The 12,585-nt window shown below is 39.7% G+C and overlaps 2 protein-coding genes across 2 annotated transcripts in view; one reads left to right on the forward strand and one right to left on the reverse strand.

The window, feature by feature from the left end:
• mtor (mechanistic target of rapamycin kinase) overlaps nucleotides 1-12,585 on the reverse strand; it is a 277,393-nt gene that overhangs the window by 157,359 nt on the left and 107,449 nt on the right. The window lies entirely within an intron of this gene.
• On the forward strand, nucleotides 9,369-11,636 carry angptl7 (angiopoietin-like 7). The gene is made up of 5 exons (XM_061985588.2): nucleotides 9,369-9,799; nucleotides 10,059-10,159; nucleotides 10,657-10,851; nucleotides 10,919-11,114; nucleotides 11,190-11,636. The coding sequence occupies exons 1-5, from the start codon at nucleotides 9,439-9,441 to the stop codon at nucleotides 11,357-11,359; spliced, it is 1,023 nt and encodes a 340-aa protein (XP_061841572.1). The 5' UTR covers nucleotides 9,369-9,438; the 3' UTR covers nucleotides 11,360-11,636.

Consider the following 12,585-nt stretch of genomic DNA (forward strand, 5'->3'; position numbering starts at 1 on the left):
AATAGTGCGGAAAATACGGTATATGCATCAAGTGTTCATTCAAGGCTCAGGCAAAATATCGAGATATATATCGTGTATCGTGACATGGCCTAAAAATATCGAGATATTAATAAAAGGCCATATCGCCCAGCCCTACATACAACAATGTAACAGATGTCATATCATCATACAACAGTGTAATAGATGTCATATATCACATACGGCAATGTAATAAATGTCATATATCACATACAACAATGTAATGTCATATATCATACAACAATGTAATAGATGTCATATCTCGTACAACAATGTAATAGATGTCATATATCATCATACAACAGTGTAATAGATGTCATATATCACATACGACAATGTAATAGATGTCATACATCACATACAACAATGTAATACATGTCATATATCACATACAACAATGTAATGTCATATATCACATACAACAATGTAATAAATGTCATATCTCACATACAACAATGTAATATATGTCATATATCATACAACAATGTAATATGTCATATATTTTACATACAATGTAATAGATGTCATATATCACATACGACAATGTAATAAATGTCTTATATCACATACAACAATGTAATAGATGTCATATATCACATACAACAATGTAATAGATGTCATATATCACATACAACAATGTAATAGATGTCATATCACATACAACAATGTAATAGATGTCATATATCACATACAACAATGTAATAGATGTCATATCACATACAACAATGTAATAGATGTCATATACACATACAACAATGTAATAGATGTCATATCACATACAACAATGTAATAGATGTCATATCACATACAACAATGTAATAGATGTCATATATCACATACAACAATGTAATAGATGTCATATCACATACAACAATGTAATAGATGTCATATATCACATACAACAATGTAATAGATGTCATATCACATACAACAATGTAATAGATGTCATATATCACATACAACAATGTAATAGATGTCATATCACATACAACAATGTAATAGATGTCATATATCACATACAACAATGTAATAGATGTCATATCACATACAACAATGTAATAGATGTCATATACACATACACTATTTGGGTCCCACATCAACCTTAAGAAAGTCAATGACTTCACTATAAAAGTGGATGACATTGCTATCACCAGGAAAGATGAGGTCACCTGCCTAGGTTCCATTCTAGAGGCTAATCTTTCCTGTGATAAAATGGCAACCAAGATAATCAAAAAGGTCAACCAACGAACGAGATTTCTCTATAGAATCTCCTCTCTGGTCAACAAAAGCACCATGAGGATTCTGGCGGGAACTCTCGTTCAACCCTTTTTCGACTACGCATGCACCTCCTGGTACCCTAGCACCTCCGAAACCCTCAAATCTAAACTCCAAACATCCCAGAACAAGCTAGTCAGATTACTTCTAGACCTCCACCCCAGATCCCACCTCACTCCTACCCACTTCTCCAAAGTGGGCTGGCTCAGGGTGGAGGACAGAGTAAAACAACTTGCACTGAGCCTAGTCTATAAAATCCGCTACACCTCCCTGATACCGAAGTACATGTCAAACTACTTCCTTACTTCCTAATGACCGCCATAACCACAACACCAGGGGGAGCTCCACTAACCACGTTAAACCCAGATTTCGAACTAACAAAAAGTCTTAACTCATTTTCTTTCTATGCCACATCAATGTGGAATGCGCTCCCAACAGGTATAAAAGAAAGTGCATCTCTATCCTCCTTCAAAACAGCAATAAAAGTTCACCTCCAGGCAGCTACAACCCTAAACTAACACCCTCCCCGGATTGTTAGTAATCAAATGTAAACAATCAAATGCAGATACTTTTTCTTATGCCGCCCGACCTACCTACCTACCTACCTACCTACCTACCTACCCCCCCCCCCCCCCCCCCCTCTCTCTCTCTCTCTCGCTCTCTCTCTCTCTCGCTCTCTCCTACTTGCTGTCCATATCCTACCAAGTCAGACCTACACTGTTCCAATATCCATTTCTCTGTTCTCAATTGTTGATGACTGATGATAAAAACCAAACCTAACCCCCCAACCCCCTCCCCACCCCGGATTGTAAATAATGTAAATAATTCAATGTGATTATCTTGTGTGATGACTGTATTATGATATAGTATATATCTGATAGTATATATCTGTATCATGAATCAATTTAAGTGGACCCCGACTTAAACAAGTTGAAAAACGTATTCAGGTGTTACCATTTAGTGGTCAATTGTACGGAATTTGTACTTCACTGTGCAACCTACTAATAAAAGTCTCAATCAATCAATCAATACAACAATGTAATGTCATCTATCATACAACAATGTAATAGATGTCATATATCATACAACAATGTAATAGATGTCATATCATCATACAACAGCGTACAAATAGAAACTGCTCACAGTGCACACAAAAGCTGCTGAGTATAACAAGCTTTGTATTTAAACAAGTAGTAAAGCCACACATTTCTTAACATTATTGTTGTCATCTGTATTTAAGTTTGTGTGATGTATTATTTATGTATTTGTGTTTACACCAAAACATGAAAAAAGGAATATGCCACGATAATGTAACAACTCCATGAAAATACCTCAAGTTGAGCGCTTTAGATGAAAAAAAAAGATGAATTAATTACAGATTGTAATACATGTTTTAATCTCTTGCCTGAAGTTGTGTATTAAAGCCTGTTAGTGAAGTGGTGGTCACACTCATTAGATGGAGGTGTGTCATGAAAAGACACAAGTGGTGCAAATAAGAGATTGATTTTTCTCACACTTGGTGACCATAAAGTGGCTCCTCTGTCGTCCCTAAAAAGTCACTATTAATATTTTTTTCATGGTAGTTGTCTTGTATTTGGATCAATATTCTTTAAAGGTACTTCATGAACTGTTACACAGGGCAACAGCCATTTTGGTTCACTTGATTTAATTATATCAATTAATTCAATCCATTTCAAATTCATAATTCAAATTAATTATTTGTTTTCCCCATCCGAGAAGCAGAAGAAAGCAAGCTAACAGAGAAAGCAGGCAGAGGTGTGAACAGAAGTTACAATTAGAAAAGACTTTGCACCTCTCTAGCACCTGAGAAGTGCTAAAACCTTTATTTTGGTACTCTCTAGGACTTTTGCCAATGGAAACTTGTAGTCAACTGAAGTGTGCAGCCCAGGAAGAAAGGTGTGTGTAAGATGAAACAGAACAAGTTCAAGAGAGTAAGAACAAAGTAGGACAAAATAAAAAGATCCCTTCTCATATCCACTGGCAATCTTTAAGCAGCGAGACCGACCTTTGGTTTAATAAAAAGCATTTTGTTCCATGGAGCTGAGATAGCATACAGCCTAGCTGCTATTAGAGGCTGCCAGGGGAGATAAGTACTGTATATGTCGCTTGGACTAATCTGCTGTTTTCATTCCACTGCCGGAAGAGCAGGAGAACTCCCCAGCACAGGGGTGTCTCTACTTTTTTCCACTGAGGGCCGCACACTGAAAAATAAACACCATTTTGATAGTTTTCATTTCCTCAGCCAATACATAGATTTGTTTGAACTTTTAGGGATCCCCTCAAGTTTGGTCCTGGAAACCCGAAAAGGTTTCAGTCATAAAATGTTTTAAAATAAGTCACACACATACTCTTATTTTTTTGTGATAGAGTGATTGGAGCACATACTTGTTGGTCACAAAAAACATTCATGAAGTTTGGTTCATTTATGAATTTATTATGGGTCTACTGAAAATGTGAGCAAGTCTTTTGGGTCAAAAGTATACATACAGCAATGTTAATATTTGCGTACATGTCCCTTGGCAAGTTTCACTGCAATAAGGCGCTTCTGCTTGAATTTTTGACCACTCCTCTTCACAAAATTGGTGCAGTTCAGCTAAATGTGTTGGTTTTCTGACATGGACTTGTTTCTTCAGCATTGTCCACACGTTTAAGTCAGGACTTTGGGAAGGCAATTCTAAAACCTTCATTCTAACCTGATTTAGCCATTTCTATACCACTTTTGACATGTGTTTGGGGTCATTGTCCTGTTGGAACACCCAACTGCGCCCAAGACCCAACCTCCGGGCTGATAATTTTAGCTTGTCCTGAAGAATTTGGAGGTAATCCTCCTTTTTCATCGTCCCATTTACTCTCTCTGTAAAGCATCAGTTCCATTGGCAGCAAAACAGGCCCAGAGCATAATACTACCACCACCATGCTTGATGGTAGGAATTGTGTTCCTGGGATTAAAGGCCTCACCTTTGCTCCTCCAAACATATTGCTGGGTATTGTGGCCAGACAGCTACATTTTTGTTTCATCTGACCACAGAACTTTCCTCCATGTCCATGTGATGTCAGATTAAACAAAAATGGACCTGTTTGGCCACAATACCCAGCAATATGTTTGGAGGAGGAAAGGTGAGTCCTTTAATCCCAGGAACACCAATTCCTACCGTCAAGCATGGTGGTGGTAGTATTAAGCTCTGGGCCTGTGTTGCTCTGCTTCACAGAGAGTAAATGGAAAAAAAATTGTTTTTTAAGGCAAAAACACAAAATACGCAACTGTTCCCCCAAAAAATGTTCAAAGTGTAATATTTGATGTGAAGTAATTGGACCCTTGAATATGACAATAATTCATAATATCACTGATTTTGATGCATTTTTTTTTTTTTTAAACGACAGTTTAAAAAAAAATCACACTAAATTGATTAGGAATCCAAAAGGGCCCCGCTCACTAAAGTGTTAAAAATTTGTCATACTTTTTTTTTTAACACGTAAATCTCTAGATCAATTTCAGATCAATCTGTAGATTATAGGTATTTTAGTTTTTTTTTGTCAAAAATAACATTTTGTAAATGACAAACACACAAACTATACAACATTGTCCTCAAAAAATAATTCCAAGTGAAATAATTGATGTGAAGTAATTGGACCCTTGAAATATGTCAATAATTCATAAGATTGATTTTGATTCATTGTTATTTTTTGAGCAATGCCAGTTTTAAAAAAATCCCACTAAAATTCCTGGGGATCCATAAGGGTCCCACTCAGGAGTAACATTTTTGTTTTACTTTCAACGCTAAAATCTCGAGATCAACTTCAGATCTACTAGTTTTTTATGGTAAACACACAAAATGCACAATATTTTCACCCCAAATTTTTTTCAAGTGCAATATTTGAAGTAATTGGAGCCTTAAATGTGTCAATAATTTATAACAACAGTGATTTTGATTAATTATTATTTTTTGAGCAACGGCAGTTAAAAAAAAAAAATCCACTAAAATTCTTGGGGATCACAATGGGTCCCACTCATAAAAGTGTTAAAAATAAGTCATACATTTGTTTTTCAACACATATATCTCTAGAACAACTTCAGATCAAACTGTTGATTATAAGTTTTGTTTTTTTTCCCCATGGTTTTTTGTTGTTTTTTATGCCCCACACTTTTTTTTTTTTTTTTTTTTTTTTTTTAAAGAAAACTATTTTTTTATGGCAAACACACAAAATACGTAATATTTCCCCCAAAAAAATTTCTAGGTGAAATATTTGATGTGAAGTAATTGGACCCTTGAATATGTCAATAATTCATAACAACACCGATTTTGATGATTTTTTTTTTTTTAATGACAGTGTAAAAGAAAATCCCACTGAAATGATTCGGGATCCAAAAGGGTGTCATACTTTTTTTTTTCTTTTTTTTTTAACACGTAAATCTCTAGATCAACTTCAGATCAATCTGTAGATTATAAGTATTTTTGTTTTTTGTAATGTTTTTTTTTTTGTCAAAGAAAACATTTTGTATATGACAAACACACAAACTATACAACATTGTCCTCAAAAAAATAATTCCAAGTGAAATATTTGATGTGAAGTAATTGGACCATTGAAATATGTTAATAATTCATAACATTGATTTTGATTCATTATTATTTTTTGAGCATTGCCAGTTTAAAAAAAAATCCCACTAAAATTCTTGGGGATCCAAAAGGGTCCCGCTCATCAAAGTGTTGAATTTAATTCATACATTATTCATCATTATTTTTTTTCTGAGCAATGACAACTTTAAAGAAAAAAAACAGCCTGCATGGCAGCTTTGTGTTAATAGTGACTCTAATAATATATAATAATAATAATAATAATAATACATCGCAGCTTTTTCTCGTTACATGTCACCTGTATGCTTTTTTATTCCATTTTGTTATGATTTTGTTTTTCCCCCGCAGTATCTTTGACGTTTTAAAACAAATGAGCTGCTCTGAAAGCGTTCCTATTGCACAATGTCAGCACTTTATCCCCATGCCTAAAGAGAGAAAAATGTCAGGAGGAAGACGTTAACACAAGTTATGTAATTGCAACATTTGGATGGACAAAGAATCTGCTGCCTGTGGTTTCTAGTCAGGGTAATTGAAGCCGTGAGTGCCGTGCTGACAGCCCCGTGGATTCCCGTGGTCAGTGTTTAATACTGAAGGCAAAGACCCCTTTGGGCTTCTTGAAAGCATTCCGTCAGCCAACGCTGCACGCACGGCTAATGCAATCAGCTCTGCAGGGGGTCCGAGGTGACGGACCGGGTCCGATGAGTCGGACGGTCGTTTGAAGGAGCCACGGTAAAGGTGCAAGACCTTCCCGGGTTTGCGGGGAAGGACTGAGTCCAGGGCAGAGGAAAGAGGAGAAAGGTTGGAGTCACATGTGACTCACAGTGAGGAACGCAGGATGACAACATGAACGGCCTTTTTCCGTAAAGGAAGACTGACTTGTGCCAGTGACCTGAGAGTCACAGAATTCATGAGACCATCACCATAAAACCAGTCCTAGATGCACCCGGTTAGACTTAGAGTTCCTTTTTATTGTCATTCAAATTTGAACTTTACAGTACAGATGAGAACGAAATTTTGTTGCATTAGCTCATGGTAGTGCAGGATATAGGAGCAATAAGGTACAGATAAATATATTGCACTTTTGCATATGCATCCACATTCATGGATGTATGTTATATTATCTTTATATTCCAGCCACTTAATCCATTTTTGCGGGAAATTGAGGGGATTATTATGATGCGTTCAAGAGTCTTACGGCCTGAGGGAAGAAGGTGTTACAGAACCTGGAGGATCTGCTACGGAACCTCTTTCTAGAGTCCAGCAGTGAAAACAGTCCTTGGAGGGGGTGGGAGGAGTCTCTGCAGATTTGATGAGCCCTGGTCAGGCAGTGGCTTTTTGCGATTACTTCCCATGCTTTAAAAACATCCGGTCTTACTTCTAGCTCGGGATGGACACAGCGTGGCTTTTCCAAAGTGAGCTTGCGGGACAGTGCTGAGGGCCAGAAGTGGATGATGTTCAGTGAATTCAAGAAAGAAATCATTCAAAAGCACGAGAGAGCGCCTCGCTGGCTAACTCGGAGGAAGCGGTCGGAGCGCAGAACGTCTCGTCAGCAGAATGAGTCGGCAACGTCGGCCAAGGACGTTAAAATAATACCTAAACGGCGGACATTTATCCGTGAAAATATGGAGAAGCTGCGGATGGTGTGTTTGACGCAGATACAGAAGTCCATATGATTGTCACATTAATTCATAAAACTGCTATACCAAATTCTATTGTCTTGTTTTTAGACACCTATCATGTAAAAGTTGTTCTATGAATATGAATTTCCTTTTATATCAATATTTTGAGTTTGGCACGTAAGTTGCGGTACTACTTCATGTACATTATTACTTCAAAACAACAGCTAACATCAAATAAAACATTTGAAAAAGCTAACAGAAAATAAGGTGCATGTCGGGGTGTGAACTTTTGGGCACCTTAACCATTCCATTACCATCCAACTCAGTATCAATTCTCACGGTTTTATTTGGCGTAATAATTATCATGAAACTTTTACAAATTAGAAAAGCTCATTTTAACGTTTTTTTTTTTAATGGATCTTTATCAAAAAAATATGTTTATTTATTTTTAAATTGATTTTTGAAGAATATGAATTGATTTAGAATCGGGATGAATAAGAATCGCGATTCAGATGTGAATCGGTTTTCGTTGTGCACCCCTAATAAACTGAAAATGTATTAAATGAAATTAATCAATTAGTTACATTATTAGTATTAATTACTAATTAGCATGCTAACCTTAAAGTGCTAATTTTTTAAGCTATGTGTACTCTTTGTTTCTGTATTTCCCCAGCCATACACCTTAGAGTCATATAACTTGGTATGTGACACATGCTAACTATTATTATGGTCACGTTAGCTTGCTAGCATGAAAACATTAGCGTGCTAACCTTTTGAGCTAGTTTTGCTACCGTTTACTCCAGAGTCATATTACTTGGTATGTGACACTTGTTAACTTTTAGCATGCAAATGATAGCATGCTAGCTAGCCAACTTAAACATGCAAACTTGTTCATCTACTTTTACACTTTTTTCTCTACTTCCGAAGCCATACTCCTAACAGCCGTGTTAATTGACGTGTGAGACATGCTAACTGTTAGAATGCCACCGTTATCACATTTGCTAAGTGTTAGCATTTTAATGCGCACATGCTAACTTTTTAGGCTTGTTCTGTAATTCTTTTGTACAGTTACACCTAAAACTCACGGATTAAGACACTCGGCACCATCTAATAAGTACGGCGATTCCGGCGACCCCCGGCCAGAGGTCCAGGGCACAGATAGCAGGCCCATCAAAATTTCCACGGGAATTTTGTAGTTGTAAAATAATATTGTTAAACATCAAAGTTGCGTCAAATGAAATGATTTGAAATGGAAGAAGAGGTCCATCTAACCATGATGCTGCTTTATGAATGTAGTTTCTTTTTTTTAACACTGTAGATATTAAATACCACATTCAATCCATCCATCAAAACCCCCAAACGGGCCTGGAGGACTTCACACATGCCTTGGCATGTGAGGAGCGAGGTTATTGAAGAAACGGGTCCTCCCCCGGGAGATCATAAAACAAATATCTGCAAAGAGGGTGACTGAAGTGAGCACGCGGTGAGGGGGCGGGGGCCGTAAAACCATCAGTGAGTATTCACGAGACTTTGCCTAGTTTTATCATTACATGTGATTTACACACCAAAAAGGTGACTTCAAAGTGGAACTGCAATACCATCTGGTAGTCATCGTTATTTACTCCTGTTGGTACGGTTCTTTCCAAAAAAAAAACCAGAAAAAAAACCTAAAACCTCTTCTGTTCCAGCAGCCAGAAACCAAACGTGGGTCTCGGGTCTGAGGAATGAGTGAAAGTAAGCTGAGAGGAGAAGGTGGAGGGGAAGGGATGAAAAGGATCTCCACCCAGAGAGGGAAGAAAAGGGGAGGGCCCACTTGTAAAATACTTAAGATGCTCTGGGAGAGGAGAGCTTCACTGTGGAAACCGGAGTCGGGTCAAAGAAGAACTACTGGGCAACCGCGACTTGACCGACTACTACAAACTTCTCCAGATATGGCCGACGTCAATCAGAGTGCGGCAGCTTTGCTGGTCGCCTTTCTCCTGGTGACGGCGACGTGGGCCCAGAATCCCAGGAAAACGCCCAAAGCGCCCAAGCCCCCCAAGGCGCAATGCTGTGACGAGGTGCGTTCTCTCAAGGTCCAGGTGGCCAACCTGACCAGCCTGGTCGGGGAGCTGAGTCGCAAGCAGGAGGTGGACCTGAGAAGCATGGTGAGGCAAATCATGGACCTGGACATGCAGAACCGGCAGCAGGAAGCCCGGGTCACCGAGGCCGAGAGCAAGTACTCTGAAATCAACAACCGCGTGGAGATCATGCAGCTTCAGACCCTGCAGTCTGCGCCCCAGACCACATCAGGTGAGTTCAGTAAGCCAAAACTCCTGTGAAAAGTCGTAACCAATAAGGTTCTCGTTCAATTATTTACGGATCGGCAAAGTTAGATCTGCGTGAGTATCAATCATGTCAGCACTAATTAGCAGTGGTTGCCACGGCAACAATGTCGTTTATCTTGTCAGCGTGGTCAACAGGAAGACAAATCTACTTTTTGAGTAGACTCAGGAAATGTCCTACGTTTCTTTGATGGACATGAAAATACTGACTCTTTCTTCTCTTCTAGATGCCATATACGACTGTGCCTCGCTCTACAGCAAGAACTATAAGATATCCGGCGAGTACAAACTTCCAAAAGACGAGTTCCTGGGAACACCTGAGCTCAGCGTGAGTACTGATACTGCAGTAATCCAGATGTAGTCAGGGTTGTACAATCCTTAGTCCAATGGTCAATGGCTTGCGGACGATCTGTTGCTAAGTCCCGCCTGGTCGCCGGCAGACATTTTGCCTGATGGCAGCCATGTTTTACAATCGATCCAGCTCAAATTTGACACGCATGTGCTTGTCAGTGCTCTAAAGATGTGTACCAAGTTTAAAGGGGATTCAGCAAACCACCTTAAAGTTACAGTGGATTTAGATTTCAAGACAACAGGTGGTGTTTTTAGGGAAAATAACAGCCCAGGCAACATAGTAGTTGTGTTTGTTTTCTTGAATTTACTGGCTGCCATCAGGAAAAATGTCTTTGCGAGCGCAAGGGTGGCACTATTTCTTTAACTTTGAGATCAGTTTGACAACCACCAAAAGGAGGCGCCACACACGACGTCCAAATGTCTGCGTGTCCATATGAGATCCTCCGTGGTAAGACTTCTTGGAAATGCCTGTAGGTGTTCTGCGACATGGACACAAACGGCGGAGGCTGGACTCTGATCCAGAGACGCAAAGTGGGCCTGACGTCGTTCAACCGCGACTGGAAGCCATACAAGAGCGGCTTTGGATCCATCCGCGGAGACTTCTGGCTCGGCAACGAGCACATATTCCGTCTGACAAGGCGGCCCACTGTGCTCAGGATCGAGATGGAGGCAGGTTTTTAGAAAACAGGCATTAAACATTTGGAAGGCATAAAAACTAATGTGTTCGCCACCGCAGGACTGGGAGGGAGAGAAACGCTACGCCGAGTACGGCTTTTTCACCGTGGCCAACGAGCTCAACAGCTACAGGCTTTTCCTCGCCAAGTACAGCGGGAACGCCGGCGACTCCTTGCGCTACCACAACAACACCAACTTCAGCACCCTCCACAAAGACAACGACAAGTGCGTAGATGACTGCGCCTCTCTACGCAAAGGTACCCATCGGCAACGCCCATACACACACGTCTTTCGAACAGGTTTGTGTTTTGACCACTGTCCCGTCTCCCTAGGTGGTTACTGGTACAACTGCTGCACCGACTCCAACCTCAACGGCGTTTTCTACCGCTATGGCGAGCACACCAAGAGCACGGACGGCATCACTTGGTACGGATGGCACGGTCCCAACTACTCCCTGAAAAAGGTGGAGATGAAGGTTCGGCCGGTGGGTTTCCAGCCATGAGTCGTGGTTGATGAGGACGGATATTCATTCTTTGAAGTTGGCCTGAGGATTTTCTGACTTGTAAATTGTAGTTGTGTGTCTATTTATCAGTCCAATATTTTATTTCCTACAGTCTCAGTATGTGTGTGCGTGCCTGGATGATGCTTTGTTCATTCAAACAAAAACACGCTAGCAAAGAAGGTGGAAAGGGACCAAGCCTGTTATTAACTGTCATTGTTGTAAAATGTGTACAGATGTGTAAGTATCTTTTATTTTAATGTGACGGAAAATAAACATATTTTTGAAAAGAAGGCTTTGTACTACTTGTGTGGGACCATCACAATGCAGTCACTGACCTCGGACCCCGAGGCCAAATGCTGACATTCTGCCACAAAGACGGGAATGAAGACCACACACAAACATGCCAGCGTCATTTTGCTCAGGGGTAGGAACAAAGAGTCGCTTCTCTAAAGACGCGCTGCGGTGGGCTCACTCGGATACTTTTCATTTGACAAGGTGCCACATTAGGTCATGGTAAACATCTCGTTAAGGCTGGAATGGTATCCCCTTTCCTTGTGGGGGTGGGGGGACTACAACAGTGCCTTCAGACCTCTGTAAGAATGTGACGGTCTTCTTATCCAAGTCTTTAAAAACTATCAAACATACCGATGAATCTTTGAGCACCACACCATTCGATTTGATTCTTGGGGCAACGATTCGATGTAGAATCAATTCTTAAATCAAAATCAAGACTTTTTTACTTCACACTTTGCGGCACCTGGCACAACCACTAGTGTATTTTAATGTCAACAACCTACATTGCAGTTTTGTTTTAGTTAGTATCTCTAAATGTCAGTTTTCATTATTTTTCTATTAAATGCCCAGCCCAACTTAAATAGTTCTAAAAGAGACAAATTTGAAAATTGCCGTTTATCCAGAACCACCACATAAAAAATCAAGTATTTGCATTGCAAACTGACTAGTCTTTTCACATACATTCAAGGGAATAGATTCTCTATTTGGAACTGTGATAACGAGTCATCTGCTGATTGGATTAGTGTTGCTCTGGTCTATCGACAAATTCGGAAGACGATGGCAGCCGTTCAAGGGGCCCAAAAGCTGCCGTTGGTGATGGATGGACTGGGCGGAGCTGTGGGAACTCAGACTTTGGCAATTTCTGAATCGGATCGCAAAATGGATAACATCTCAGAGAAGCTTCCCGCTCTGCAAGGCCAAATAACGATCAA

This window comes from Nerophis lumbriciformis, linkage group LG23 (genome assembly GCF_033978685.3).
Source record: "Nerophis lumbriciformis linkage group LG23, RoL_Nlum_v2.1, whole genome shotgun sequence".
Classification (NCBI taxonomy): Eukaryota; Metazoa; Chordata; class Actinopteri; order Syngnathiformes; family Syngnathidae; genus Nerophis; species Nerophis lumbriciformis.

Bases quoted from the DNA above. Each gene is read 5' to 3' on its own strand.
- angptl7 (XM_061985588.2), top strand. From the start codon at position 9,439: ATGGCCGACGTCAATCAGAGTGCGGCAGCTTTGCTGGTCGCCTTTCTC. The intron at 10,852-10,918 runs GCAGGTTTTTAG...TCGCCACCGCAG, and splicing joins TGCTCAGGATCGAGATGGAG to GACTGGGAGGGAGAGAAACG. The intron at 11,115-11,189 runs GTACCCATCGGC...CCGTCTCCCTAG, and splicing joins CTGCGCCTCTCTACGCAAAG to GTGGTTACTGGTACAACTGC.